Below are 13,318 nucleotides of genomic sequence, written 5' to 3'. Positions count from 1 at the left end.
ACATAACAGCTAAATGAAACATAACTGAAGCTCATTTAGAACCTGTGAAGTGGTTAGATGTATAGTTTGTGGACCTCCATTGGTACTCTTGCATTGGTTCTGAAAATGTCAAGGCAAGCCTGTCCTCTGCTTTTTACCTGTTCAAATTTTATGCCCTCCTCCCCTAGGTTGACCTTGGCCCTTACTTCTCAGAGACTTAAAGCTCCACTGTACACACAGTATCCACTGGCCATGTGTGGCTACTGAGCACTCAAAATGTGGTTAGTGTGACTGAAGAACTGAATTTTATTAAATTAATTTTATCTCAATTAATTTAAAATGTAAAAACGGAGGCAGTGTAATACTTTGAAAACACTGCATGTTGAAATGGTATTTTGGATATACTGGGTTAAATAAAATTAATTTTACTTTTTATTTTTTTAAAAAACATAGTTTTGCTAGAAAATTTTATTTTTTTTTAAGATTTTATTTATTTATTCATGAAAGACAGAGAGAGAGAGAGAGAGAGAGGCAGAGGGAGAAGCAGGCTCCCAAGGAGCAGGGAGCCCGACATGGGACTCGATCCCAGGACCCTGGGATCATGACCTGAGCCGAAGACAGACGCTTAACCATCCGAGCCACCCAGGCGCCCTTGCTAGAAAATTTTAAATTACATGTGTGGCTTGTATTTCTATTAGACAGCATCGGCTTAGCGTTGGTAAATTCATCTGCCACATTACTTCTGCCTACGCCTTTTGATATTAGGGTACAGATAACACTTCTTTTTTATGTTAAAACTGTCTTCCTATAAAGACAGGGCTTCCTTGATAATCTGTTCAAGTGCTCAGTGCAGAGCTGAACTGTTCTAATTAATAGTTAGTGCTCATTAAACCTGTGTAAACTTGTTGAATGTTCAGAACGGGAGCTGCTCAATCTTTTATACTTTCAGTCATACATACAGTCATTATGGATTTGGATAGGAACTTGTTTGCAACCACACGTAAAGGACAGTCCAAATCTTTGTTCCTAATTAGTCCAAATCATCCGAGATTGGTTAGAGAACCAGTATGTGTGAAATTGCTATTTGGATTTGGAGAATCCTTCTCTAAATAAAGGACTTTTCCTATGTGGAATGGATGTAGAGACAATCTCCCTTCCACTCCTTGTAAGGAGGAGTGGGGCTGCCTTGGTCTCGGGGGGCTCTGGCATGTCCCTTTGCACCTCTCCAAACCTCATTTCCTGACTTGCAAAGTTCGAAGGGCTATCATGCTGAATAGCCTCTCAAGTCTCTTTCAGCTCTGACATTCCATGAGAATCTACCTCGGGAGATCTCCCACGACCCAGCTTCTCTGAGGATTGGCTAACTTGCCGGAAGGCTCCCTGTGATCCGACAACCCGTATGCCTCATGGAATCAGACCTACCTATGTCTTTCTAGAGAACTCTAGGCAACTGCTGCAGCCTGCCCCATGCAGTGCGAAGTTTCCAGAAAGCTGGCACACTGCCCGGGTTTCCTCAGAAAATTGGGGGAGTGCGGAGCCAGGCAATTGTTTTTACACTTTGAGCTACTTACTTCCTTCCTGTACCCGCGGAGGGACATAGGGGGTACCATTTGTGTACCTTGGAAGTTTTAAGATTTGCAGAGACCATCATATTGAAGGCTAAAAAATGTGTAAATGCTACCCAAAAACCACATTACTTACTGTCAACAAACTCAGTTTCAGGTTTCTACAGGAGAGCCTCATTCCTCAAAAGTAGAAATTACTTAAGTTGTGAGACAATTAGCTTCTCGGCTTCAAAAACAAAAACCTATCATCATAGGTTTGGTGTCCCTGATTGTTACTGAACGACTTCTATGTACCAGACCCTGTGACAGGTACTGAAAGGAGTTCAAAAATGAACATGACAAGATCCTAAATTCACGATCCAGCCTGGGAGGGAGATGTACGCACATAGTTCTAGAAGGGAACTCGGAGAAAGAACTTGTTCAGAGATCCAGTGATGTTGCAGAATCCTATTCCTGAGAGCAAGGATGAAGGTGCTCAAAGTTTAACAATTCTATGGAAGTTTTTAAAAATAAAAATCCCTCAAGCCAAAAGTGCACTAAGAACAAACAGAATTGAAAAGACAGCGAGGTCACCAGGCTATCTTTGTGAGTATAGGACATACGGCTTACCTGTGATATAAAAGCTTATGTTTCTTTCCACAGATCCTACTTTATTGGAAGCCATGCAACTGTAGATTCCAGAAATTCTAGAGTCAGCCACAACCAAGGTGCTAGCCGTCTGTAAAAGAAAAGGAAACTTCAGCTAGAGCAAAGAGCTATTTGAACATCCCTAAGATTCTTCTTCTAAAGGTTGAAATGATTCAGCTATTCCATTCATTCGACAAGGCTAGTATTGCACGCATGGCGGTTACCAGAAGGCTCTCCCTTTGCGGAGCCCCAGCAAGAATGGAAAAATAACAGGAAAGCAGGTCCTCAGGAGACCGGGGGCTATGACATCCGACTTGTATGAGGGTTTCAGGCTTATTTATCTCGTGCTGCTGGCGTAACAATTACAGACCTGGAGCTGAGATGCGGGACTGCACGTCCTACTCCGTGAGGTGGTCAGTTCCACGTCAATGAGAGGAACAGGTGAGGCTGAGAGCTTCCCTTTTGTTTGGATGACCTGAGACTATGGATGCCATTTGGTAACAGGAGGTTTCTTTGCTGTTTGCTTCTGTAATGGGCGTGTTAAGTGAGCAAGGACAGAAGAGAAAGGTTGGCCAAACCATTTCTTTTATGTACTCAAAGAATGGAGCACTGCAGCTCCCAAGGTGCAGAAGCTCTGGAAAGCTAAGGCTGTCCTGTGTGTTTATAAATGACTTAATTTCTCAGTCGGCCAACCCCCAACCTAGAAAACGAAGACATCGACTGTGAATACAGTATCGTTTCACGGGATTTTCGTGCTGCTATTTGACACATGAGCCCTTGAAGGAAACACTAGTGGTCACATTTTGTGTGAGCTGGAAATTGCTTTCTAAACTGTGATGTCTCACAGAGTAATGAAACACAAACTTGTATGGCACGAAGACTCTGCTGTCTTCTTTTAAAGACAAAAATTAGTAAAATGGAACGGGTTGTTGAGAGTTTTAAAATCTAACCCAGCCTTGCAAAATTGTAATGCATCCTTTCTATGAAACAAATGAAAAGGGAAGTTAAGTTTCTAGTATTTTTTTTTTTAAGTGTATCCAGTTACTTATAAATTGTTGCAGCTTATCTCCTAGAACACAAATGACTGGTCATTGGCTTTGAAATTAGAGAGGCTTGCTGATGCTTCCAGACAGAATGGAGTGTCCTAGCTGAAGTAGAATTAGGTCAAGTGACTTACAGGCTAATGTAATATATAGGTGGAAATGTGACAGTCGGCTTTCTAAGATGATGAACCCCGATTCTACAAAGGGTCCCAGCATTCTTCTGAGTTGCTAATGGGCTAATGAAGCACTTATGTTCTCATATCCCAGCCAATAAATTATTTGTCTTTAATCTACAGATCAAGAACACTGAAAAAAATACACTCCTCGTTTTTTCATCCAGCAAGCTTATTGCTCCAAATTCTCTGTAATTTTCACTATGATATAGTGTATATTACGTGATGTCTCCTCTTCTGTTTCTTGGATCTGTTTAATTACATCTTTTCATATATCCTCTGTGAATTATTGAAATTACTGGAAATGAAAGTGTCTGCAGTATGTGGCAATTTTCATTCAACTTAGCAGGCATTTATTGAGCGTTTATCAAGGTATGGCGCAGATGTTGTAGGGGAAACAGATGATGAATGGGACACAACCCCTATTCTTAACCTTGGATAGTCCTTGGAGGACTACTTTAAGGTGACAGAGAATTTTCCTGCTTGAAGATCAAATATGTATTATTCTCTCTTTTGCAGAGAAACACTCGCATGGAGGTAAATGACCAGTAGAGGAGATCATGAAAGAGCTCAGGTGTCTCTTTCCCTATGTGAATTAATCTTTATAAGAGGTGGGAAATACAAGGAAATTCTAGCCAGGATATTTCTTTTAATTATTGCACCCACCACTTAAGAGCCATGGAAGAAAATGGCAGTAGTTAGAAGAGAAGCTTGTAGGTAGCAGTGTGAAAGGAAGTGTTAGCTCGTGGCGGCTGGGACAATTCAGACCATCAAGTCCGACACTGACTTCTTTATTTGGTCTCCGCAAACTTGGGCTCAGATGCTTGGAAGCAATATGCAACAAGTTCAGACCCAGGGGACACCAATAAAGGCCCCCCAGCTCAAGCACAGCTTTTCTTATGACGTCAGCTCTCAAATGTTTATCCTCAGGGGCCTCAGCAGAGTCTTATCTACATTCTTTGATTTGCTGCTCAGTAAATAAGTGAGAAACTCATTTCTGTTTGTCCCGAGGATGTTTGATATGAGCGACAGCTACTGCCTGAATCTGAAAGTTGCGTCTGTGTTTCTATTAAAATTATTTTGATTTCACTGGACTTAAAACAAGTGAGCACCAGAACTGGGCTCTGTGGCAAGGGGAAGGAAATTCAGATGTGCACATATGCCACAGTTAGGATCTGTGCAGGCAATCGGGGGATGATTCCAATAAACAGTCGGGAGAGCTCAGAACTTTTTGTATAATCAGAGAATGAAATTGAGACACCTAGAACTGAAAGGAATCCAGGCCACAGGATGCGCCATGGAGATACGAATGTATTTGAATCTCTCCTATTTTGCTTGAATGACCCCTTCCCAAACCAAGAGCTTACCCATAGGCAAGCCTGCTCCAGAACTCACCTCTCCCAAATTTCCATTAAAATTGGATGAGAAAATGACATTGATGGGAGTTTACATTATTTCTTTGTTTCTGGGTGCCTTTATGTAGCCCTTGCTATGCGCCAGACGGCATGTGAGGCAATATCTAGCCTGTCGCTGGGCAGGCTAACTATGCAACTGTAGGTAAAAGGGTCATTATACTCTAAGCTGGGACTTTAATTTCCTCCTCCCTATAGCCCTGTGAGGTAGGTATATTACCCTTGATCTCTTACATGAAACTGCTTGCCTTAAAACTCTTTAAACTGAATGGCACAGATCTATTGGTAGAGTTCCATCTAGTCTTTGAATTGAGTTCTTTCTTAAGAATACATCCTTAAATGGGCAGAGATGGGTCACATAAGCTAAAATGCTACTATGTACAGAAATACTAGTTTCTCTCTTATTATTTCACATAAGCTGCAAGCTATTTTTCAACTGATACATTGTTATAAGGTTTGAGAATATGACCGACGAATGAAAAAGTTATAAGGAAGGAAATTTAAAAATAAGATGAAATTAATATCCTATGATCAACTTTATTAAAAATTATCTGATTTCTAGAGCACTTTTTTCCAGAGAATATATTTTTAACTTAGAAACTAAAACATATTTTCATGACAAAAGACATTTATTTGATAATTGAAGTATAAACATTATAGGGTCAGAAAAAGCTCAAATGCGAGTTGTGGGTGAGTGTGGTTTTTCTGCACAGGAGACAACTTCTCTTAGGACAGCAAGTCTAAACGCAGAAGTCTTCTGAGTAAAAGGGACAAACCCATTCCCCAGTGCTCGTAACCAAATACTATTGTTTCAAAGGGGGAAAAGATGAAAATAGCCTAACAGTTGGAACACGAAATATTAACTTAATACTTTAAAAGAGGAAGTGCCAAGAATTTGAGTAGTTACATGTGTTTGAAATTATCATTTAGAAGGTGCACCAAAAGAAATTCTCAAGGATGTCTGCTTGTCTTCTATAATTACTTTTCATTTGCCATAATTGTTTTTTAGCTCTGAACATACACTTTGGGGGTGCCTTGTCTTGCCCTGCCAGGACCTCAAGGATTTAGATATTAGAAATAGACCCTTAAGGTCATTCTCTGTGTTCTTTTGTATGACCCAAGAACGCTGATGAAATCTGTCGTCAGGTACTGTAAGTTGGGAAGTTATTCAGACCCCTTCCTTCCTTCCCTTTCCCTACGCATTAGTAATTCCCTACCACAATGAGGTTTCAACCTCATGGGTGAGAATATTTTGATGGGATGATGTGTAATTCAGCCTAATTTCCAGAACTAGTTTTAAAAGGTCTAAATATGGACCCGTGATTTTAATCTCGGGATGTTTCTAATATCGTTTCCTTTCAAGTGTGTCAGGGAGACATAAAAGTAGATATATCAAGGTCATGGAAGAATCTAAAATTAACCTCAGGTGGCACATTTGGGCCAAGTGATGGGAAAATAGAACACGAGAATTCGAAAAAATTGAGGCGTGTGGGAAATGAGACACAAACTGTAATTCTGTCATTAGTTTTAAGGTCACTGTCATGGATCAGTCTTGTATGGTAACCCTTCTCAAGGTAACCTCCAAACGGTGTCAATGGAAACGCTGCTAAAACGTTAAAATTGTCACAATTCTCCAGCCTCACAGAATGAATGCTGTAATATGTATTTCCTGAGTGTTTTTTCTAACACAGGGTTCCCTCTACTTCCTACTCCATAGCTACAAACCCAAGAGTCTGGCAACTCCATTAAAGAATACTAAAACTCCGCATTTGCTATTAGCAACTCCAATTGATGACTCATTTTTCACAAATCTCGTCCAAAACTTGCCAATAAGGAAACTAAATTTTATTGTTCTCTGCACCCTTCTATGAGTCAAACAAACAAACAAACAAAAAACAAAGAAAAAAAAAGGAAATCCCTAGAATCTAACGGGGGCTCCAGTGGGACCTCTATTCCCCTGATCTGTGGGGGGTGTCACTGTGCAGGCCAACTATGTGACTGTAGTTAAAACGGTCCTTAGAGTCTAAGCTGGGACTTTAATATACTTCCTAAAAATGGACAGAAAAGAAAAGCAGTTTTAATTGGAAAGGAAAGACCAGCGCAAATAATTCTGAAATAGCAAAACTCCCATCTGTCATCATCATAATTTTTTTCCTATATACACAGAGATAAACTAATAGATGCCAAAATTGTAAAAGTAGTAAATGCTTCTAAATTTCGGCCTTGAAATGATTAAAGAGAATCTATTACAGTTACAGCTTCCAAGAGGATAAGCCACATATACATGATATACATAGATATCAACTTTGTTAAGAACATTAAAAGCTTTTCAATGCAGACAATTATTGAACAGTCTTCATTGTATATGATCACGATCAACTTGAGAACTGCCTTAGGGCATACATGACTATCATGTTTACAGGAACGGGCAAATGAAGGAGGACAAGTATTATTAGCTCCATCTTTTGGAGGAGGGAGCAGGTTCAGAGAGAGGGACGGATCTGCGTATGGTTATACAAGATAGGAAGTCACAGAGCTTGACCCCAGGGCTCCTGGCTGCAGGTTGGTCAACATACATGCCCACTGTGTCTGGAGGTCCATATTTAAAACCTCTGCATAACTACAAAATTACAAGGCAATAAACTTCTTTCAAGCCGTGTGGAAAAACCTCAAGAAAGTTCCTTATCTCACTCGGGTCTTGCGACTTCACTCCCTCTGTGCTTTCCAGGCAATTCTGTATTCCAGGTTGCTACTTTATGGTTCAGGCTAATCCGAAACCTCACCTGGCTTTTTCATTTTCCACTTTCTTTTCTATTGTATTTTTTGTGCCTAGGACGCCAAAATAGAATTAAAACTTACCATTGGAATTAGGCTCCTACTTGTTTTTTTAAATATCCAGCAGTTAACAGTACATCTCCCTGATATGATCAGGAGAAGGTAAAACGAATTAACACATTCAGTGGCATCTTGAAGTTTTCTAGAATATTCTGTGACAGCTCACTTGCCTTCTACTGTGAGGCATTCCCATTCTTTGAAAAGATGTGCTGTCACTCAAACTTTCAAGTTCATAGAATTTCCTCTTTTCTAAGGATTTCATTGAACTGCTCTCATCCATGGTTATCCATCATGGGACGTTTCAAACTACTGTTCATTTGTATTAGAGAAAAAGAATTGTAAACCACGACTGCAGTCAGAAAACCTTTTCTTAAATCCTTGACAAGTGATTTTTCATATTTTCATGGAAGTCATCACCATTTTAATTTCTGTACCTCATTGGAAGAGCTGTGGCTTTTGGACTAGGAAGACTTTGCTTTGAGTTTCTCGTCTGCCACATTTAAGCCGTGTGGCTTTGAGTTCATCTCATCACCCCTGTTTTTATCTTTAAAAACTAGATAACCACTCTAGCTGGCCAGAATGACGATATGAGCGTATGTCGAAAAGTTTTACAGAACGAGGAAATCAGATGTTATTTGTTGGAAATCAGATGTTATTTGTTGTCATTGTTCAATCCTACGTGGGAGGGGTGGGGAATGATGCTATCTACTTTGTTGCCTTCAAATGCAAAAAATACAGCTGAATACACAGATAACACAAGCATAACCACACTCAAGCAGACAGCACCCGTACTAACGAGCCATTCCGAGTCAAGACATGCATGTATAAATAGGCATTTTGGCAAGGGGTTGATAGGTTTTCACTTTTTAAAGCATCACTACCCCTGTGCCTGGTAATAGATTTTAAAGTGTATTTTTCCCAAATTCAACCAAAGAAAAGTCTGAGGTCCATGAGATGTGCCTAGTTCACAAGGTATCTGCTATTGCTGAGGTTCAACGGAGGCCAGGGCAACAGCGAAGGAATGGTATGCAAGAGGGGACAGCAAAGGCCACCCACTCTAAAAAATGTGGGTTCCCAAAGTTCAGGGTCCCTCAGCTGCTCTGCAAATCCACTGCCTGCACAGTTTCTACCCAGGCACTCGGGGGCAAGAGGACCAGGGCTAACATGAAGCCCGCGAGATTTGCTGTGAGTAATCAAGTCCTTGTATCTGACCCGCAAGTAGCAGGCCTTCAACCACAAAACATAAAACTGGAACAGGCCTACCTGTTAGCCTGAAAGTAGGGTACAATCTCAGAGCCTTTGCAGTTCTTGGCACCTTTTTTAGAGGAGAAGTTGAATCTTCCAAAATTGGTCAAAGGGTACAAAGTTTCAGTGATGCTAGATGAGTAAGTCCTAGAGATCCACCGTTCAGCGTAGTACTTGTAGTGAACAGCGCTGTGTTGTATACATTTGCTATGTGTGATCATTAATTCATTGATTCATTCACACTTCCTACATTCAGTGGGAGGAAACTTTTGGAGGCGATGGATAAGTCTGTAGCATTGACTGTATTGATGGTTTCGTGGGTGTATCTTTATCTCCAAAGTCATTATTAAACTGTACACATTAAATTTGTACAGCTTTTTGTATGTCAATCATACCTCAATAAAAATTTTTTAATACTAAAAAGAGTACCAGCAAAGATGTGTGCTAGATGCTCATTGGGTCAGGGAACTTTTTTTTTTTGGTTAGAAGTCTTTTTTTTTTTTTTTTGAATTGAGGTATAATTGATACATAACATTGTATTAGTTTCAAATGTAAGAAGGCATAAATGATTCAATATCTGTATATATTGCAACCCGATCACCGTAAGTACATTTAACATCTGTCATCATAGTTAAGCAAAATTTTTGTCTTATGATGAGAAGTACTAAGATCCATTCTCTTAGCAAACTTTCAAATATGCAATTCAGTATTATTAACTATATTCACCATGTTGTACAATAATCCCCAGGACTTAGTTATCTTATAACTGCAACTTCGTACCTTTTGACCCCCTCCGCTTATTCTTCACAACCCTTATCCCTGCCTCTGGCAACCACCATTCTGTGCTCTGTAATCTATAAACTTGGGGTTTTGTTTCTTTGAGATTCCACATATGAATGAGATCATACGGTATTTGTCTTTTCTTTGCCTGACTTCTTTCACTTAACTTAGTGCCCTCAAAGTCCATCCATGTCACAAATGGCAATTTCTTGTGGCTGAGTCATATTCCATTGTGTATATACATACCATACATCATTCATTCATTCATTCATTCATTCATTCGATGGGCACTTAAGTTGCTTCCATATCTTGGTTATTATAAATAGTACTGCTATGAACAGGAGGGTACAGATATTTTTGAGTATTTTTGTTTTTTTCTTCCTTCGTTTTCCACCCAGAAGTGGAATTGCTAGATGATAGGGTGGTTCTATTTTTAGTTTTTTGAGAAACCTCCAAAAACCTCCATGTTTTTTGTAACTGCTGTATAAATTTACAACCCACCAATAGTGCACAAAGATTCCCTTTTCTCCACATCCTCACCCATACTCGTTATTTCTTGTCTTTTGGATAATGGCCATTCTAACAGGTGTCAGGTGATAGCTTCTTGTGCTTTTGATTTGTATTTCTTAGGTCAGGGAATCCTGATATACTCTACTGTGCTTGCATACCCTGGCTTAGGCTTTGCCCTTGTGAAGACAGAGGGAAAACAAGCTATTTTGTGAGATGGAAATATTCCATTTTAGACCTAAGTCTTGTATTAGCCTTTGCCTATTGGCTACCCACTTTATGTATGTCAGAGATACTCAGTCCTAGGTACGTGCTAGAATCTCCCAGGGAACTTTTATGAACCCCAGGCTCTACTCCAGAGATTCAAAAGTAAGAATAATTGGTGGAGTATTCTGATATTCAGCCAGGGTTGAAAGCCATTGGTATCTGAGAGGCGGCTCCCCCTCTTGCATTAGGACCTAGTATTCATGCCTTTGGAACTGGTGGGCCACTGGAGAACAGAGTTTAAGCAGTCTCAGGGTATCTCTCCACAAACACATATCTCAGATCTTGTCTTCTCTCTGAACTTTTGTTTTGAGCATTTGAACTACTTCTGGTTCTAGTAAACCCAGAACCGGAAGCCAAGTGTGTGTTTTTAAAATAAATATCCCAGGGGCACCTGGGTGGATCAGTTGGCTAAGCATCTGACTTTGGCTCAGGTCATGATCTTGGGGTCCTGGGATCAAGTCTGCTTCTCTCTCTCCTTCTCTCTTTGCCCCTCCCCCTACTCGTGCTCTCGCTCACTCTCAAATAAAATCTTGAAAATAAAATTAAATATGCCAGTGCTTATTTTTGCAGACAATACCTTATTCTTTCCTTCTATTATTGCCGTGCGCTGAGTGATGCTCTCAATCCTGTTTCCTATGTTGCTGTCAGGATCCAGGACTAGGGACTCTTCATTATTGGAGCAAAAGTCATACCTATTTTTTAAAAAAAGTAAGTCATCACTATATTGCTTTGTAGCATGGTCCGGCCCATGGTGACAGGTGAAATAAAAATCACTGGTTAAGTCCTGAGATAACAAAGATAACAAAACACATTTTCCTCTTTTCCTTAGATTTTTCCCCCATGTTCATCCCCACAACTTAAAAATAGAAAATATATTTTGCTTGCTCTGAAAGCAACCCACACCAGTATATCTCCATACATCCTTCCTGTTCTAAATGTTAAATACTAAGTAAAAATGCAAAAATTAGGAAATTTAATATCTAGATTTTAATTAGTTCCTAGCGGAGGAAACATGCAAACACGGGGGGGAAAAAGAAGTTATATTAATGAATGGAAACCTCAAGGAAATAACAGCATTTCACATCTATAAAAGGTTGGTTTTAATCAGAATATTCCATTGTACAGCTCATTTTTTTTCCAGGGCTATTAAGTGTATATGGAAACACACAGCATGAAGCAGTTATTAAATTCTTTTTCTTTCCAAGTTTTGGAGTATCATGAGAAGCTCTTTAACTGCTCAGACCTCAAAGTGTTTCTAAAATGATCTTTTCTGTTTCTAAAAGTCCACGAGATCTCTTGTTATATGAAACTAGCTAGTAAAGTACCATTTTAAAGAGAGAAGTTAGCATGTTCTCTCAAATACACGTTCTTATCAGCAAGCTTCTGTTTTCATTTGGCTTATTCCTCAGATTTTGGTGGAAATAGTTATTAATCTCAACACTCACAAAACTGCTCCCAGACCAAACCCTGAATGTTCTGGTTTTTAGTGGGATCCTTTTTGCTCCCAAAGCTCCGATGACTGTATTGAAGAAAGCCCAGCCTCCTTGTCCAACAGTCAAGGCCATTCATAGTCCGTTCCCCACCTAGAATTTGTGGTGAGCAGAGAACCTGCAGGGCTCTAATTTGTACTTGTCGTGGGCAGATTATGGGGATGTTCAAGCCAGGAGGAATTTCCCAGCCCAATTTCCAGAGAGAATGAGTGGTTGATCTTAGGCAGCCAAGGCGGCCATCATTTACAGAAGATGACAGGGAGAGAATAAAATAAGCCGAGGAAGAAGGTAGGATAGATGACATTGTGAAGACCAGGAAAATGTCCTGTGATCATCCCTCTACGGTCCTTGAGCTAGACTCCAGGACTCCAGACTGTTAAACCACTGAGTCTTCCTGGGTGGTGTCCTCTCCTGCCCTGTCATGTCCGCCCCCAGAGCTTTCCCCATGTTCTAAGTGGCCCCACTGGACCAGCAGCTCCAGGGGATCACATCTACTATACACTCTGTCCCCATGTCACAGCAAGGGCCGAGTGTGTCACTGGCACGCTATGAATACCTGTTAATATACACACAGGCACGGGGGACTGATATGCTGTTTCTAGCAAGAGCTTTCATTTGTTTTCATTGTTCGTTATTTTCAAACATCTTGGTAATCACAGCCCTAGTGTAATAAAGCCCCATATACCCACCACCCAGATTTAACAGTTTTCCAGATTTTGCCACAGTTGTTTTGTCTATCCTTATTTCTTTCCATCTTTCTCTTTTGTGAAGTATTTTAGAGCAAATCTCAGATGTCATTTCAGCCCTACATACTTCAGGGCATATCCCTAAAAGAATGCACATTTTCTAAGATAACAACAAGGCCATTATTACACCTAACTGTACCCACTCCATATACCAGATTTCCCCAAATGTTGGCAAAAATGTCTCTCTTTTACAGTTAGATGATAAGATTTTAAATAAGAACGTATAATGAGGACAGGCCATTCCTTAAGGAATTTATGCAATTTCTTTTTTTTTCTTTTTTTTTTAAAGATTTTATTTATTTACTTGAGAGACAGAGAGCACGAGAGGGAAGAGGGTCAGAGGGAGAAGCAGACTCCCCGCCGAGCAGGGAGCCCGATGCGGGACTCGATCCTGGGACTCCAGGATCATGACCTGAGCCAAAGGCAGTCACCCAACCAACTGAGCCACCCAGGCGCCCGGAATTTATGCAATTTCTACTAGATATTCTTTATAGTCATCAGGTAAAATAAGTGAACGTTTTAACTGTTACTGATTAGTAGAGGAAAATGAACCCAAGAGAAATTATATACTTTCTCCTTTACTTGAAACACTGTAATGCTATAGTTTAGAAATCCTAAGTCATTCTGCTATTTTTCATTGTCTGTTCTC

General features: G+C 40.1%; 1 protein-coding gene across 3 annotated transcripts in view; it reads right to left on the bottom strand.

Moving 5' to 3' along the window:
- Positions 1-13,318, bottom strand: part of FLT1 (fms related receptor tyrosine kinase 1) — a 171,687-nt gene that overhangs the window by 80,538 nt on the left and 77,831 nt on the right. For all 3 annotated transcript variants that reach the window (XM_025875119.2, XM_073894741.1, XM_073894742.1), the window contains exons 11-12: positions 11,011-11,125; positions 2,154-2,262 (exon numbers count right to left, since the gene is read on the bottom strand). In XM_025875119.2, the coding sequence (XP_025730904.1) occupies positions 2,154-2,262; positions 11,011-11,125 (224 nt within the window). The remainder of the gene's footprint in view (positions 1-2,153; positions 2,263-11,010; positions 11,126-13,318) is intronic.

This window comes from Callorhinus ursinus, unplaced genomic scaffold (assembly GCF_003265705.2).
Source record: "Callorhinus ursinus isolate GAN/ISIS: 27379988/994484 unplaced genomic scaffold, GSC_fseal_2.0 scaffold7, whole genome shotgun sequence".
Classification (NCBI taxonomy): Eukaryota; Metazoa; Chordata; class Mammalia; order Carnivora; family Otariidae; genus Callorhinus; species Callorhinus ursinus.
The sequence above is the reverse complement of the archived record's forward strand: the minus strand, read 5'-3'. Positions and strand labels throughout refer to the sequence as shown.